At 53.6% G+C, this 17,105-nt stretch overlaps 5 protein-coding genes across 5 annotated transcripts; all 5 read left to right on the forward strand.

The window, feature by feature from the left end:
* Positions 1-3,476: 3,476 nt before the first annotated feature.
* Positions 3,477-8,195, forward strand: LOC128272193 (ATP-binding cassette sub-family G member 5). Its single transcript, XM_053009951.1, has 7 exons — positions 3,477-3,628; positions 4,785-5,150; positions 5,223-6,434; positions 6,504-6,647; positions 6,717-6,976; positions 7,039-7,319; positions 7,391-8,195. Exons 1-7 carry the CDS (start codon positions 3,477-3,479, stop codon positions 7,631-7,633), a joined length of 2,658 nt encoding a protein of 885 aa, XP_052865911.1. The 3' UTR covers positions 7,634-8,195.
* Positions 8,196-10,346: 2,151 nt separating this feature from the next.
* On the forward strand, positions 10,347-11,364 carry LOC128272045 (protein D2-like). Its single transcript, XM_053009766.1, has 2 exons — positions 10,347-10,953; positions 11,031-11,364. Exons 1-2 carry the CDS (start codon positions 10,436-10,438, stop codon positions 11,167-11,169), a joined length of 657 nt encoding a protein of 218 aa, XP_052865726.1. The 5' UTR covers positions 10,347-10,435; the 3' UTR covers positions 11,170-11,364.
* Positions 11,365-12,216: 852 nt separating this feature from the next.
* LOC128271810 (protein D3-like) lies at positions 12,217-12,867 on the forward strand. Its single transcript, XM_053009461.1, has 2 exons — positions 12,217-12,638; positions 12,714-12,867. The coding sequence occupies exons 1-2, from the start codon at positions 12,217-12,219 to the stop codon at positions 12,865-12,867; spliced, it is 576 nt and encodes a 191-aa protein (XP_052865421.1).
* A 1,329-nt stretch (positions 12,868-14,196) lies between these two features.
* LOC128272227 (protein D3-like) lies at positions 14,197-15,116 on the forward strand. The gene is made up of 2 exons (XM_053009995.1): positions 14,197-14,535; positions 14,605-15,116. The coding sequence occupies exons 1-2, from the start codon at positions 14,368-14,370 to the stop codon at positions 15,094-15,096; spliced, it is 660 nt and encodes a 219-aa protein (XP_052865955.1). The 5' UTR covers positions 14,197-14,367; the 3' UTR covers positions 15,097-15,116.
* A 512-nt stretch (positions 15,117-15,628) lies between these two features.
* On the forward strand, positions 15,629-16,403 carry LOC128270482 (protein D3-like). Its single transcript, XM_053007886.1, has 2 exons — positions 15,629-16,277; positions 16,345-16,403. Exons 1-2 carry the CDS (start codon positions 15,629-15,631, stop codon positions 16,401-16,403), a joined length of 708 nt encoding a protein of 235 aa, XP_052863846.1.
* Positions 16,404-17,105: the final 702 nt, after the last annotated feature.

Raw genomic sequence — 17,105 nt, forward strand, 5'->3', positions numbered from 1 at the left:
GCACCGTCTCCGTGTGAGTGTGTGTGTTTGCCGTTTACCGTTTACCCACTTTTTGCGCCACGCTAAACGGGACGAAATATAACGTTACGCCTCAGCTGCTGGCCGAGCCGCCAGCAGCAGCTTGTGCTGCTTCTTCCTTTTCCGCTTCATCTGCCTGTTGTGTGCTGTAAAAACACAGGAGACTCTGTTGTCGATGTAACGAATGCAAATGTCTTCGTCTTCGAACACACCGCGTCGGGGGTTCGCCCTCGGTTCTCGCGCTCTGGCTTTAATTATTCTTTCACTTTTTTTTCTTACATCCAACCGCCATTATCAACGGTGAAGATGACTGTCTCCTTCTGGGAGACATGACTCCCGTGTGTGTGGCTTCCGCATTCTGCGTGGGGCGCTGCATGAAGAACATTTTTCTCCTAAGAACAATTGGCGACCTGGCTTGGGAGGAGATTTCCATTCGGTAACGGGAAGTAACGGAACGCGGGGTGATAAATTGCATAAATCGTGGACCCCGGAATCGCGAGCTCCTTTGCGAGTCTTTTCCAGTTCAAGAGCTGGCTAGAAAACCGGGGGTATCACGCAATGTTTTAATCGCTTCATTCGATGCTGCTTCTGAGTGCGCCTACTTGACGGCCTCGGACGTCATCTCGGTGGAACGTGACGCACTCGGTGGACGTGAAACCCAAACCGCAGCACCGAGTGTGACTTTCGGACACGCTTTCAAGAACGCGTTTGGTGGCCGGTTACTCATCCCTCGAGGGAGTGGGATCGGCGTGTCCGCTTGGAACCGCTCTCGGGGGAATTCCGGAAATGCATCGAAATGTAGTGAGTGAGCGGATTAGTGTGTAATATCTTCACAATTGGCAGCTCTAATCACAAGTGTTACTGGTTTGAAAAGAAACATCAGCCCCAAGCTTTTTGCCACTGGCGCTCGATCCTTTTCACAGCCCAGCACATTAACCGTCCGGTTCAAGGAATATCTAGGTCTGTGGCCAAAAACGAACGGGAAATAGTATTCTTTCAAACTATCAACAAAGAATATTGTTTGCGTCAAAAAGACCAGATTTGTTGAGGAACAATTCTAGGTTAAACTTTTTTGTGATGTTTTTGCATCACATTTTCTTGATCATTTCACTCGATCCGTATCGTTCGCCAGATTTAGCACCAGGTGACTTCTGGTTATTCTATAAACTAAAGATGCCGCTCCGTGGACACCTTTTAGAGTCACTAGTTGAGATAGGAGAAGAAACGAAGAATGTGTTGAAGGCCATACCTGAAAAACAATTGTTGGACCGTTACGAAAATTTGAATAACTGTTAACATACGAGGGCTGTTCAAAAAGTTTTAGAACTTTTGAGTTTTTTTAAATATGGGTTTGATTGGGTTAATATGGGTCATGAATATCTATATTGAATTCTTCGAATTCTTTAAAGTAATTCGCATCAGATATAATACCCTTTTGCCAACGTTTTTTCCAATCCTCGAAGCACTTCAAAAACCCTTTTTTGTGATCTTCAGCTCCTCGTTCGATGCTATCTTTATCTCCTCAATCCTTTCCGTCGTCCTTTAATGGCCCCTTCAGTTTCCGGAACAAGAAAAAGTCACGGGGAGCCAGATCTGGGGACTACGGTTGCTATGGCAACATTAGTGTGTTGTTTTGGCCAAAAATTTGCGCAGAAACAACGATGTGTGAGCAGAGGTGCACAACCCAATTTTTGTTTTCCCACAAATCCGGGCGTTTATGACGGATTGCTTCGGGCAAATTGTGCAAAACTTGCAGGTTATATTCCTTATTGGCCGTTTTAGCCTGTAGCATGAACTCATGATGCACCATGCCTCTGCAACCACGCAATTCAAATTTACCAATACTTTTGAAAAGCTCTCGTAGATGTATTGCATAGAGTAGAGATGATTTTAATGGTAATGACAAAAATTTAGAAGAATAAAGAAAAGTCTGGAGAGCTGTAAGCAAATTCCCGATATTGTTTGCCCACTGTAGTATGTAAAATGTCACGCAAACAGCAGTTGCGTGTGTGTAAGAAAGTGGCACCGAAGTGAGTATGTGGCCCTTTGAGGAAAGGCTTCGAGCCTCCATTAATCACCCGACATCATGTTGTACCCGACAGTTCCTTCACTTTCCAGCTGGCTCTGGCCACCATTGATAGCCTGCCGCCGCCGCCGGGCCCTGCGGACACGACAGAATGGCAAACCCGCACCCGCCCCTCCCGCCGGGGGGATGTCTGGGGCTGATGTCTCAGTCAAAGTGGGTGAAAGTTGATCCTCCATCAATCGCGATCGTGCCATCGCGAAGAAAGTGATGTGTGAATGTAGCGCCGCCGGGCCGGGAGGAAGAAAAGAATGGCACGCAACATAATACAGACCCAGCAGCCCCAACATTTATTGCCATTGTTCCGCGGCTGCCTGTTGTTGTGCCGTTTTTGTTCCGGTGGCGTGGCGCGCGACGCGATGTTACTATTATTTCCTGTGAGGAGCGTGCGGCAGAATTCTACTATCAGCACGCTGTGTGTCTGGCGAGCCACCGGTGACTGAAGGGCTCTAGGGACCCTGTGGCATCCCGCTTTCATTCAACAGATTGTGCCCCGAGCGAAAGAAATTATTGTTTGTCTTTTTACTAACAATCAAACTCGCCACGAGGTGGTGCGCGTCATTCACTGATGCTATCCAACTCGCTGGCCAACCCAGAGCCCCAGAGGTTGCGCAATGCAACGATTTGTTTCCAGCCACTGAGCAGGTGGCGGCCCAACCCTCCAGTGCAGTTCCGATGTCATAACTCACCCTCACTGCACCATGCTGGGCCATGATTTATTGATAAGCAATAAGCGACGGAACGCGATCGGCATAAAAGCGCCCACCGCTAAAGCTAAAGCCGCTTCGGTTGATGAAATCAACGGAATGGAATGTCCAACTCCCCTAATGGACAACGCGCTGATGACGCGAGTGACGTTCGGTCCGACTGGCGACCTAATGGCTAATGGATGCTGTGCCCCCCTGTGGCCGATGACTGCGATTGCGATGAAAGCTTTCAATGTGCTGGACTGGACGTAGCAGTCCGCCCACTGGCCGGCACCGGATCAGGAAATCCGGAACCTCACACGGCGCGGTGCGCTTGCCAAATGAAGTCGTCAGCCGACTGATTGCCACCGCGAAGTACTTGCAGTCATGAAGAATTCTTACGGTATTCGGCGGAAACCGGACCAGCAGAAGAATGAAGATCGCAGTTGGTGGTGGTCCGGCTGGCTGGCTTGCCCGGACCTGGACCACCGATCGAATTTGTAATGAAATTAAGTGCTTTGTGCCGAAATTGTTTAATGACTGTTCTCGAGCCGAGGTTTTGCGCTCATGCGCCCCCCAGACATGCCGATTTCTGGCTCATCAAAACCAATTGACCACTTTCTCCACTAACGGCATATCTGTTTGTTTTTACTCTCTTTCTTGGCAGATTTACCGGTGCTGCCGGTGGTATGGAACTGCGCAAAATGAGCACGGCCAAGCAGCAGCAGCTTCAGCAGCACCACCATCAGCGCGAAGATCGCCGATACTCGATGCCGCACGGAATGCACGGAACACTTCCGCCCGGTGCCACCGACGATCTGCACGCCTGGTCCATCTACCGGTAAGCATCCGAGCGTTAGCGGACGCCGCTTCGAGTCTGAGTCTTCGAGTCTGCTCTGAGAAATAATTTTCCTGATTTTCCACCCAAAACCTACCCCGCGGGGTGGTTGGAAAAACATTGCTTTTCTGCGGTGCCCAGACGAGCCGATTTTGGCCGATCTCCGACCAATCGAACGGCGGATCGATCGGCGGCGGTGTTTGGTACGGACAAAACCGTTCTCCGTTCATTTTTTACACACACCGCCGTGGCACAGCAACGAAAGCCCACGACGGGCCCAGCAAGGGATGGCGCCCGTTGGCTGGCTGGCTGGCTGGCTAATCGACTCGTGAGCCGCGGCCGGATTGACCTGATTTCGGTGCGCCGGCTCGAAAGGCTCGATTAACCGCGTCGACGTCGACGGAAAGGCGTTGAAAAATGGAGCACGGCGGCCCTCGACACACACGTCAGAACGCTGTAGACGAGCCGAGTTACCTAACTGCCGCAACGCGTGACGCAGGATCGGGGCGCCAGTTTTTGAAGGTAGCGACCGATCGATCTACTGGCTGGCCACCCTTTCAACAGATTGTCACCCCTCGATGTCGATCGATTGCGAGACACAAACGGCGGATCAATCACAGCTTTTGCATGGGAGCTGCATTGGCCGAAAGCTCAACCAAAACTTAAACTTTCCGCCGACGAAAAGCGCGTAACAAATGGGCCGTGATCGGGGGGTGCAATCGGATCGATTGATTGCGCCCCGGAGGTTAACCTTGTGAGGGGCGGCGAGCAAACTGTGCCAAACGCGCGACAGACAGCCACACGAGCATTAGGCACGCCCAGGGGTTTTTCGGGGCTGGGGCTTGGGAAAGCATTTCCGTCGCGGCCCCCGGGGTCCAATGGAATTTGCCCTTCGCCGGAGGCTGGAACCCAGAGCGACCGCGACTTCGCTGACTCGATTCTCCGTTGCGAAATGTCTCTCGGGCGGCTCAGACGCCCGTGGTATGTAAAACTGTAATTAACCGTCGCCCGTGTGGTTTTATGAGCCATTGTTGTAACCGACCGTCGTAGCCGTTCAATGAAAGTTCCAAGGTTTTTTTACCAATCTGCCAACGGCTCAACCCGTCACCGACACCGAATTCAGAACGAAAGACCACTAACCTTTTCCGTTTCGTTCTAGACAAAATTTGAACTCCGACTTTGCGGACTCGGCCCTCGGTTCGTCGGACAAATCGCCCAAACCGTACGGCTCACAGTACCACCGGGACACCGCGATCCACAACCACCCTCGGTACGGCCCGAAACAGAACCCGATCAACTCGAACATGTACACCTACCTCAAGTTTGGGCTACCGCGGGTTTTCCCACCGAACGGAGGCCAACCGATGTCGAACGGGCGTCCGAATGGGCGCAACTCCTCCAAAGCGAACGGGCGCGGCCGGGTGAACCGAGGCTACCGGGACAGCAACGGACCGGGACCTGGCTCTTCCGGGTACGATAGCAGCGATAACGAAACAAACCGAGGTCGTGTGCCAGCTAATCTAAGGTACGGTTTTAAGGTCCATCAGATCAGTGTTCTCAGGGAACATCCACTAACCACTTCTTCGCGTCGTTACAGGAAGTACCGCAGTGAGTCAGACTTTCGCGCGATCGGCGCCACCAACTCCCGGCCGAGCTCCCGGGCCCAAGGTATTCCGCTGGCCGCACTCAAGCAGGCCAACAGCAGGGCCAGCATAGCGGGAACGCACGTGTACAACCCATACGCGACCAACTTGCGGCACCACAATCTTCGTTCGCAGAGCGAAGCGGATCTGCTGGCCGAGTGGGACTACGACGATTCGCCGACGTACGGCGAGACGCGCCTCTACCCGGAGGACATCTACACCACGCAGAGCCGGCGCCACTCGCTGGCCGGCCTGGTGTACCCCAACATCCAGGTGCACTGCCTCGATGTGCTCCCCGGACTGCGCGGGGTTTCGCTGCAGGCAAAAGCGGGCGATCTGTTCGCCATCATGGCCACGTCACAGCGGGAAGGCACGGCACTGGTCGAAGCGCTGGCCGGCGTACGGCAGCGGATGGGCGGTGAGATCTTGGTCAATGGGCAGCAGGTTAACCGACGCATCCTGCGTCAACTGTGCGGTTACGTGCCTGCCCTCGATTCGGCCCCACTCGATCCGCGGATGAGCGTCCAGAGTACGCTGTCGTTCGCGGCGGCCCTGCGTGGGCCGTATGATCGCAGCGACCTGAAGGACCGCATCGACATCTTGGTGGAGGATCTCGGCTTGACGGCGGTCCGGTCGGCGAACGTGTCCCGGTTGACGCACTCGGAAAAGCAAAGACTGAACGTGGCCTGCCAGCTGCTGACGCAGGCGTCGATACTGCTACTGGACCAGACCACGATCAACATGGACATCTTCGATACGTTCTTCCTCGTCGAGTATCTGCGCCAGTGGTGTAGTGCCGGGCGTATCGTCGTCATGACCCTGCAGCCGCCAACGTTCGAGATTCTGTCGATGTGCTCCGGGGTGTTGCTGCTGTCTGGGGGGCGCACCGTGTACTCGGGCAGCCGGGCCGATCTGCCACGCCATATGGGCCAGCTGGGGTATCCGTGTCCACCGTTTAAAAATCCCGCCGACTACTACCTGGACCTGGTGACGCTGGACGACCTGTCGGCGGCCGCCCTGCTTGAGTCGTCCGCGCGCATCGAATCGCTCGCCAACTCGTGGGACCACGTCAACGCCGAACCACCGCTGGCGGCACCGGTCGCCAACCTACCAGAGCCGACACGGAGCGCCGGCTTCTTTAGCCAGATCAATGCCCTTGCCAAGAGGTATGTACGGGGATACGCGGTGTCCCGATCAGTGGACCCATTCTTCATGTTTTTCATGTACTTGCGCAGGTACATGTCCTACAAGCAGCCCGGATCGCTGCTCACGTGGATCAGTAGGCTGATTCTTGCCGCAATCCTGTCCCTGTTCATCGGTTGCATCTTCTGGGACGTACCGGCTACGGATCCGCAGCTCAATCTGAACGATCGTCTCGGGTAAGTGCGTTGGTACTTGATGCACCTAGAAGTAACCGTCCTGACAAATGCTGTCTTTCCACTCCGAAGCTATCACCACTGCATGATGATGGTGGCGTTGTGGCCGCTGCTGTTGCTGCAGATCCGCGACGTGCAGGAGGATCGCCGGCACGCGGAGAAAGACCTGAAGTTGGGCCTCTATGGTCGCTTCCTCTACATCGTCATCCAGGGAACGCTGAGCGTGATGCCGAGTTTGTGCATATGGTTGGCGTACCTCTTGCCCGCCCACAGCATGGCCGGACTGTACTCCTACACGACCAACAACGACACTGGCATCTATTTGTACATGGGTAAGCTACACAAACACGCTCTGAAACCCGTCTCAGCCTTAAAGTACCGATTCCGGTTCCAGGTTACATGCTGCTCTACCTGATGGCCATACAGACGATAGTGCTGTTCATTGCACATCTCGTGCCTTGCGGAATCACGGCAACGATAGTCACAACGCTCGTGCAGCTGCTCATGGCTTCCGCCGGCGGATATGCCATCCACGTGGCAAACACTCCCGAGTACCTGCGATGGGTCGAGCTGCTCACGCCACAGAAATGGCTCACCCCACTGCTGACCGAGAACGAGTACAGTGCGGAAACGCTGGTCAGCATCACCAGCCAGCAACAGTGTCGAAATAAACAGGTAAGCCGCAGGGTTCGAACCCGAACTGGCTTCCAAGACCCTGTCCACTAACCGGTGCCGTTTGTTTTAAGGTTCAGTACACGGAGATCATCGTACAGCAGCCGTGCCCACCACCGAACGGCACCTTCGTCCTTGCCGACCACCAGCTACTGCCGCGCGATCACATCCTAGACCCGGCCGACATGTACACTTCCACCGTGCTCGGGCTCCTGATGACCTGCATCGTGTTCTTCGCCCTCACCATGTTCGTCTTCCTGGTCAACTGCCAGTCACTGCTGCGGAAAAAGAAACCCCGAAACGGCAAGCGCGTGTAAGCGTCTGTCTGTCAGGATAAGTTGTGACTTTTAAAAACTAATTTCAAACCCGCGGAACGCGGCGGAGCACCAGGAACTAAGAAGTATCGTGTAAATCGTGCAGTCATCTCGACCGTAGTGCGCATGTAAAAGAGTTAGCTAGTTAATTTTATTTTACCGAATCGTTGCCGCGCCAACCGTTAGTGGTGGGGTCGAAATTTCAACAGCCCCCGTAGTTTGCGTTTCGTGTATCCCCTTTGGACATTGACATTATCATTATTTTGCGTACACAGGCGCGCGTGGCCAAGTAGCGAACGTAGTAGTTTTGTTTTATTCAGATAGTCTACGGCATTAGGGTGAGTAGGGAACTTGTGTAGTGTAGTGTGTGAAGTTTCGTAAGTTTTTAAACTTTAACAGAGATCGTACGAGGAGCCCCCGGGTACAGACCGCGGGGAGTATCGGGGAAGATCAAGCGCACTAGGAACAACAGGCATTTAACGGACGTACAGCGTTAGGCGACGATTATCGACTCCGACGCGCAAGAAATGCAAGTGAACATAACATTTTTTTTAATAAACGACAATCAAGTACATAAATGGGAAAAGAAGCTTCGTGCTCCGTGTTTTATAAAGGGGGAACACAGCATAAGACCCAAGGGAAAAAGCGTCCAGTAACTTTGATTCAAATTATGTTTAAACCAAGAATAATTCATCATAAACAGGCATAATTTGTCGTCCTATTCGCATCATGTACTTTTTGTGTCTTACTCTTACAACCCTGGGAAACTTTATCTTAAACTTCGCCCACTAAACTTTAATCACATTACCATTTACTTTTTATGGCGATTTACTAAGGTTTTCCTTCACGATGGGTTGACAATCAGAAGAAGTTCTGGCGACTTCTAAGGATTGCAGTCATTCTGAGGTGCCTTTTCATAATCGCAAGTGGCTAAAGCAGGTCAGAACAATACATAACGTGCATGCTGTTGGATAAAATAGAGTAGCCGTTTCCTGTACGAAATCTTAGGCCTATACTTGTTGATTCTTCGTGCTTGATCGTGGTTAGCAAAATCATACATATTTTAGCGAGCTTAGGTAGCTTTTTGATCTTCGCTTTGATCTTTGAAAGGTCGCTATCCTAGCCACGATGAACAACTTAATAATTCGTGAGTGTGCTTGTGCTTCATATCATCACGATTCAGAGCTTTCAAAACATTATACGACAAAATCGGTAGGATTTAGGCTGATTTATTCTCTCTTTAAACCTGAGACATTTTGGGCTTTATTGGCCACTTCTTACATGAAATATGCTCTCGTGCTTTACGGATCTCGAATTTGAATCAATAGTCAATAGACTGCGAAACTGTTTGGAACTTGAACAGATTTTCGACACTTTTTTGATGATTTTGCTCGCGTACGTGTTGTTGCTTTGAATCCATTTCCCAAAACCACAGGCAAACAGCAACAAACCATATTGTTCTAACGTTACACAATCCTAGTAGAGCCTTTCAACAAACATGTGGAGGCTGTGTGGCCATCCCTTTTGGTCGTTTTGGTGATCTAAACTCTAAGTAAGCATTTTGAAGATCGGCTCGTGTAGGCGACAACAGGAACAGTCGGCTTTTGAAATCATACTAATCACTGCCAGTGTCATTGTGGCCGACGAATGATATCACAAAAGTATAGGTAAAATTGTTCAACATCAAGCACACTACCTCGCTCGCAATCGCGTGGCGGACTGTTGTGTCTCTCTCAAGCCCTATCTTGCCCCGCCGTCATTCAGAGCTCTAATCTTCTCGATCTCGACCCAGCCAAATGCCGTGCTAATGAATGGTGTCCGCCGGATAGTGATGGGCGCCGAATTCGCTTATTCATGCGGACGCGGACCATGGGCGGTTACTGACAAAATTTAAGATCACTCTGTGCTAATGTTCCACTTAGTCGATCGGTGGCATTTGTTTCAAAGGCATTCAAAAATCACAACACTTGATGTTTCATGATAGCTAGATTCGTCCACAACCCCCATTTCGAACGGCCCATCGCTGGGCCGGGAAAGTATTGTCCTCCAAGACCCGTAACAATTAAAGGCCATCCCTTGGTGCACCGCCAGGTGCAGCATTAAAAACAAATTAGAACCAGTCGGCGTCGGCGCTGGCTGTTCATTTCGCTGGCCAGCACCACAGACACACACTGGGATAAGGATAAATGCGCATCAACATGCAACAACCATTTGCAACAAAGGCGGGCGTGATGCCGCCGTTACCTCCACCACGTTCGCTAACGTTCGGCAAACAACATTAACTTCCCCCATTTAGAGTTGGCCGGCTACACCCCCTCCGGAGGAAAGTGGCAAAACTTCTGCCACACACTGTGTTCGTTCCCCCCGCCGACCATATGACCGGTCGCCGCGCCGCCAGATGATAGATGCGACGCAGCGGCGGATTGCGGAGCTCTCGGAACGGTGTTTTATTTTGCGTTCGCATCACCCGTTCGGCCGGAAACAAAGACCGTTTGCAGCGGAGGGTCTGCTCCGTTTGGGGGGGTGCGGTATGCGGCTTCTATCGGATCGCAGAAGGGAAGAGCGCAACGGGTCGTCTGTGTCTGTCGGGGCGGTCTTCGTGTGTGTGCGTTGAAGCCCAGATATATAAAAGAGCATCTGGGAGAGGTGCTTTACATAACCGGTCCCCGGTGCGTTCGATGTTCAACAACATATCTGGCGTGTGAAGCAACTTCGACTCCGCGAAGAAGAGCCCCCGACACAGAGAGAGAGACCCGCGAAGACGTTCGCTCGGATCAGTCTTTGTTTTGCTCTCCCCGGAACAGGATGGAACCGCGTCTGCGTCGGCGACTATGGTGCGCAGTTCGAGTGTCCAGCGTGGCGGCGCTCCTAGTACTGGCTGCTGGCACGGTCCGGGAGGTGTCCAGCAGTCCCACCAGTGAAGCCTTCGAGCGTAACCACATCGTGCCGGATCTGGTGGCGAAAGCCCCGGAAGGTCCGCTCACCGTCATGTACCCGGCCGGGGCGAAAGTGGCGCTCGGGAACGAGCTAACACCGACCGAGGTAAAGGATAAACCGGCGCTGCACTGGGATGCGCAAGCGGATGCGCTCTACACGGTGCTGATGGCCGATCCGGACGCTCCGTCGCGCAGCAATCCCGAGATGCGCTCCTGGAAGCACTGGGTGGTGGGCAACGTTCCCGGGGCAAAGATCGCCGACGGTATGGTGCTGGCTGACTACATCGGATCGGGACCACCGCAAGGTACCGGACTTCACCGGTACGTGTTTCTCGTCTACCAGCAGCCATCGAATGTGACCTTCGACGAACCAATCCTGTCCAGTCGGTAAGTCCCGGCGGATGAAGCGCCAAGCGGTGGCGACACCCAACCACAGTCTAACCTCCGTTTCCCCCGCAATGCAGCAATCCCAACCGTGGCCAGTGGTCGGTGGCGGAGTTTGCCGAGAAGTACATGCTGGGGGAACCGCTTGCCGGGAACTTCTACCAGGCCCAGTACGACGACTACGTGCCGGAACTGTACGCCAGCTTCACGGACTCGTGAACACACGGTTCTGCCCTGCTCCGCTTCGTCTTCCTGGCCTCCTTCCACCCAGCCCACCGTATCCGGACCCGATCTTCACCACCTACACACACGCACACACACACACTCTTCTCTTAGTTTCCTTCACACTTACACCCCGCACACAACAACTTGCTTTCGGTTCCATCCACCGCACAAAATCACCGTGTTACAATAAAAGACAAAAAAAAATCGATTGAAACCCCGTTGCGTTTTGATGCCGTCGTCGTCGAGGTGAGCCGAGCAGGCGGGGTGTCCGCCCAATTCGTAGGCGACCCGAGCACCCAAGAACCGAGTTTTCTGGGTTGAGCTCTAGAGGTGTTCGCAGTTAAAGCCGCAGGCGCCGCGGGTCGAACACTCCGGCGAAGGTGTGTAATCTGGTTCACTTTCACGTTTATTTCCGGTTAACATGGTAACCTTGTTGCCGGTGGGCGGCTTGTTGAGGGGGAGAGCCTCCGGCCTGCTGCGGCGGAGTGTCAAATCGGAACACTTCGTGCCCTGCGGGCGGCACAGTCGATGCGGCGCCGGTGGCCATAATGGGGGCCGCATTTTTAGGGAACGAAAACCGAACTAAATGTTTGTGACGAATACTTTAAAACGTTGTCTACCGAGGGGGGGGGGGCTCCCGAAGCTCTGCTGCCGGGGTTTTCCGGGGCTCCGGGGCACGTCACGGTCGTTCAGAAATACTTTGCGAAAAGTTTAATGAGTTTATTGTTTTGCCTAGTGCCGCTCGTTGCGATGCAGCTACGGTGCATGTCACCCGAAGGCCTACCGTTCACCCTCCGGCCGGCCGGAAAGTGTGTCTGTTTCACCCGGGGGCGAAGGTCTATCAGCGCCCACAGTGCACCGCAACGTTCGCCCCGTTGCACGTAACGACCTATAAACCTAGAAGTCGTGAGGTCCTCCGATACCTGCCGATGCGCGGCGGTAAGGCCATATCATAACTCTGCCACGGGGTTTTCGGTTCAAAGCACGGGTTCCGGGTCGAGCCCGGGGGCCCAGTTGCATTTGCCACGCGTCCCCGGCAGGATGTCGGACTTTGTGCGCGATCTGCACAACCACAAAATAGTGCCGGACGTAGTGCCGGTGCCACCGGAGAGCCTGCTCCGGGTCGTTTATCCGGGAGAACTGCGGGTCAACCTTGGCAACGTCCTGACACCGACGGAAGTGAAGCAGATCCCGTCGGTCAGCTGGCCGGGGGCGGAACCGGCCGCCTACTACACGCTCGTCATGACCGATCCGGACGCGCCGAGCCGGACGGCGCCCAAGTTTCGCGAGTGGCACCACTGGCTGGTGGTGAACATCCCCGGGTTGGACCTGGCCCAGGGTGACACCCTGTCGGACTACATCGGGGCGGCTCCACCGCGCAAGACGGGCCTCCACCGGTACGTGTTCCTGTTGTACCGACAGAACGAAAAAATCTACTTCAAAGAGCCACGACTTTCGAACAGGTGAGTCGCCGATTCAGGCTTCAAGTGACACCGCCGGCTTCTTGACACACACCTCCGCCCAACCGTGCCTTCCAGAAGCACCCAGGGAAGGGGCAAGTTTTCGACGCACAAGTTTTCGGAAAAGTACGAGCTGGGCCTACCGGTCGCGGGCAACTTCTTCCAGGCACAGTTCGACGACTACGTCCCGAAGCTGTACCGTCAGCTGGGACACTTTCAGAATGCGTTTTAGTTCCTGCCCGCGCAGTGCCGCAGGGTCCCGTTCCGTTCCGTTCCGTCCACGACCCGTCGGAGGTCGGCGCGATCCTTGCCGCCTCGAGACCCGCCGCCTTCCTTCGAGTACTTTCTCCCGCAGCGCAGAAGGGCTGCCGTGCTGCAAATCTCCCGATCGCAAGACGACACCCGGATGGGGTCGATAAACTCGACCGCACGGGTTTCCGATTCGGCCGCCGCGCCAGATCGCGCCAGATGTGGGAAAGGGGTCGCCAGGATGTGAAGCCTTCCTCCGAGCCTTTTCCGAGCGACTCAAAACAAAACAACACACAAGCAGGCAGGCAGGCAGGCAGCCGCGACGCAATAAGCACAAACCGACCGATCACACGGGGGAAGCGCGGTACGGGGTGGGCCTAGCGCTGCGGCATACGAACCGGAACATAAGGGACCGATAGGTACATAAGGAGCGAAGCGCAATGTTGCAGACGACGGCTGGGGAAGTGGCTATGTACTCACCTGTGCCCACCGTCTGGACATGGCCGAATCAAAGGAACGATCCCGTCTGCTCTCGTCGTCGTCGTCGTAGTCGCTGTCTTTGCAGACTTCTGCGGCCGCTGCGTGGCGAGCGGAAGGACCGGCTGACTGAGGGAGCGGTGCAATGGGAATCCTTGCAGCACAAAGGATCTGCAGTGGCAGAGAAATACAAACTTATGTAAAACAAAACTTTGTATTGGAACGTAGCAATTGGCATAATTTAAGGGTGCCATCGTTAGTGGGCTTCGGCGGACAGAGCGCTCTGTTCCGTTAGTCAACTGGTGACGTTTTAAATACGGCGGAGTCACCAAAAAAAAATGTCAGGAAACATTGTCCCATCGGAAATAAAGCATGCAAACAGCCGCAATGGTTGTCCGCATCGGTAAGACAGTATCGAAATATAAATGCATTTTTTTAAGTGTTCCATTGTTTCTCAGTAATTAGAAGCTAAAAAAATAGATTATGTATTCTTTGAAACCAAAGATTCAGGGTCCATCCATTATGCTTAGGAAGTTTTGCCAAACAAAGACTCGTTTCCGAAAGCCCTAAATCTGAATGTTTATTTATTGCTGTTTAAGCTGTTGATAATAGTTGTTTCGCTGAAACCGCATGAACACTGAAAGAAAAGGACATTAGAAAGGCAGGTGAGCAGAGCAGAAAGGTCCAACACCACCACTGACCTAGCGAACAGCCGCTAGCTCCGATCACCGGAGCGCCATCACGCAGACCACGACACAGACCGGTTCTTCGGCGTTGCAATCTTGACTGATGTTCCGGCATCGACCATATTAGATCGAGTCAGTGAGCGATCACCGGTGCTTTGTACCGAGCACAATTGGTGGAGCCGTGTCTCGCAGGTGATGGTTATCATTGGAGAGGAGGAGATTATTGCAAACAGTTAGATTGCAGGCCAAGTGTCACACGTCTGAAGTACTCTGGGTTTGGCCTGATAAGCGAACGAAAACACTGAAAGCGAGCGGCGGCAATGACTCGGCCATCGTGGGTATCAGTTTTGTTTGGGCTGTGTTTGGTGCTGGGCGCTCGGAGTGACGTAACATCGACAGCAGCGAACATGACCGACATTCAACAGGTTTTTGCCCACCATGAGGTGATTCCCGACGTGGTGGACGTAGCACCGAAGGAGTCAGCGAAGGTAAGGCTCGGTGAACTGCGGTTCGATTGGAGGAAAACACACACTAAGCCTAAGGTTCTCTGGTTTAAGATATCTTACCCGAGTGGCGTGACCGTTCAGGGTGGCAATGAGCTTCGCCCGGCCCAGGTCAAGGACCAACCGAAAGTTGAGTGGGCCGCCGATCCGAACAAGTTCTACACGCTGTTTATGGTCGATCCGGATGCACCGAGCCGCAAGGAGCCGAAGCTCCGCGAGATTGGCCACTGGCTCGTGGGCAACATACCCGGCAACCGGGTGGAGGACGGTGACCACATGTACGCGTTCGTCGGATCCGGACCCCCCAGCGGTTCCGGACTGCACCGGTACGTGTTCCTGGTGTACGAGCAGCCCGCGGGTCGCATCGATTTCTCGCAGGCTCCCCGCGTGTCCAACCGGAGTCGTAACCATCGCGTCAGCTACAAGCACCGGGAGTTTGTGAAGCAGTACGGCCTCGGAACGCTGGTCGCCGGTAACTTCTACCAGGCACAGTACGACGATTACGTTCCAACGCTGCACGCGCAGCTCTCATCCGGTACGGAGTAGACGGGATTGGACATCCGGCTTTTTTTTCTTTCATTTCAAAGCAAAATAAAATAAATATTCTGACCGAAACATGTTCGATTCAATTTATTTCGTATACCATCGTGCAGATGAAGTAAGCACCGTGGGACGCTGAACGGCATTGGGTTAAGGGGTTATCAAGGTCCGCGGAGAGTGGTTCGAGTCATTATCAACCCAATTAGAGTGACATCGTGTCAAGCGCACCGATCGCGCGGTAACGACGGTTTGCCTACACTTCTTAAAGCGCAACATAATGTGCACGAACGTCTTGTGCGTTAGATAATCAACACGATCATTCGCAGCCGTGCAGCAAACGCTCACTTTCGACGAGGAAATTCTAGCAGCGCCACATATGGTGGAACCAGTTTTTCGCAACAATTCCCCGGCCCGGCCACCCGCCTGCCGGTCTGCCTGTGTGTGTTTTCATTTATAAGGAAAATCTCATCACCAATCGGATGGCAGTTTGAATACTTTTCCCATCGTCAGCGGTCGTGGGCCGTGGAACCGTTCAACCATGCTACTAACGCTAGTGGTGATCCCCGTGGTGATCTTTCTGTGCTCCTTCGAATTGGACGCGTCGGACATACTGAACGATGCGCACGTTTACCGATCGTTCGCCGCGTACGAGGTCGTGCCAGATGTAATCGATGAAGCACCGGACTGCTGGGCCCGAGTGTCGTTCAAAAGTGGCCGCCAGGCGGAAGGTGGCAATCGTCTAACGCCCACCCAAATCCGCAACCCACCGGTAGTGACGTGGAACTCGAACGAGCGCGCCCTCTACACGCTGATCATGACGGATCCGGATGTACCGTCTCGAGATGATCCTCGGTTCCGGGAGTATATACACTGGGCGGTCGGGAACATTCCAGGCAACGACATCGACCGGGGTGATTTGTTGGTGGAGTATCTGGGCGCCGTCACTGCGCGCGGTACGGGTCTGCATCGGTTCGTCCTGCTCGTTTTCGAACATCTACAAAAGCTGGACTTTTCTCCCGAGCCGCGGATTTCGAGCCGGTGTGGAACGGTTCGGCGCTACTTTTCGACGCGGAACTTTACGCGCAAGTACGAGCTGACCAACCTTTACGCGGGTAACTTTTTCCAGACGCACTACGACGAGTATGTGCCCACGCTGCAGGCGCAACTGCGAGAATGTGAGGATGAAAGTGAGTTTTGGATTTGGATGCGCAGTGAGTTTGATGCGAAACCTGTTTTTTATTCTCTGTTCCGTAGGTTCGCTGAACGAACTGAATGGATCGCGCACCAACGGTACCGTATTTGGGGGCACGTGAATTGCGAGGGTCCAGGACGGCTTTCAGGATGGTTACGACGAAAACTAAATTGTACGTAAAAGATAGGCAACGAAATGTAAATAAAGAAGACTTTACCAAAAGAAATATGTTCTATGCGCCACTTGGTGGGTTATTTGATGTTTCGCAGTGTTTAAATTTTTGAAATCCAGCCGCCGCCAAGAACTGTCACTGTCTCGACAGCTGTCAAAAGGATCTCACAAACGCAGTTCGGCGCATTCGTGAGTGCCCCTCTCGGCAACTGTCAAAAGCGCGCCCTTCTTGATGGGGCGAAAACACACACACACACATCCAGCAGCCAGAAAGACAGCGCGAAGGGCACGAAAAAAAAGAACGGTTCCACGGGGTGCGTGCACGGCGTTTTTTGCACCGCCGTCTTCCCTGCGTTGAGTGAGCGATTTTTCCTTCCCATCTTCACGCGACCACCGATTTTCCGGACAACCGGAGTGCGTAGGCGTGCGGCTTGGGGTCATTGTGCGGTACGGTGCGCTTTGTGACGTGCAGTGAGAGAGCGTGTCACACCGTGTCGTGGACGGACGGTGGACAAAAAAGGCGCATCGCGGTTCGATCGTTCGGCTTTCGATCGCGCTGTACAGTGTGTGTTTCTGTGTGTGTGCGCGAGAGAGTGCGTGTGCGTGTGTAACGCTTGTCAGCTCCCCTGGCGATTTGCGAAAACCGTGCAAC

Source organism: Anopheles cruzii, chromosome 3 (assembly GCF_943734635.1).
Source record: "Anopheles cruzii chromosome 3, idAnoCruzAS_RS32_06, whole genome shotgun sequence".
In the NCBI taxonomy this organism is placed as follows: domain Eukaryota; kingdom Metazoa; phylum Arthropoda; class Insecta; order Diptera; family Culicidae; genus Anopheles; species Anopheles cruzii.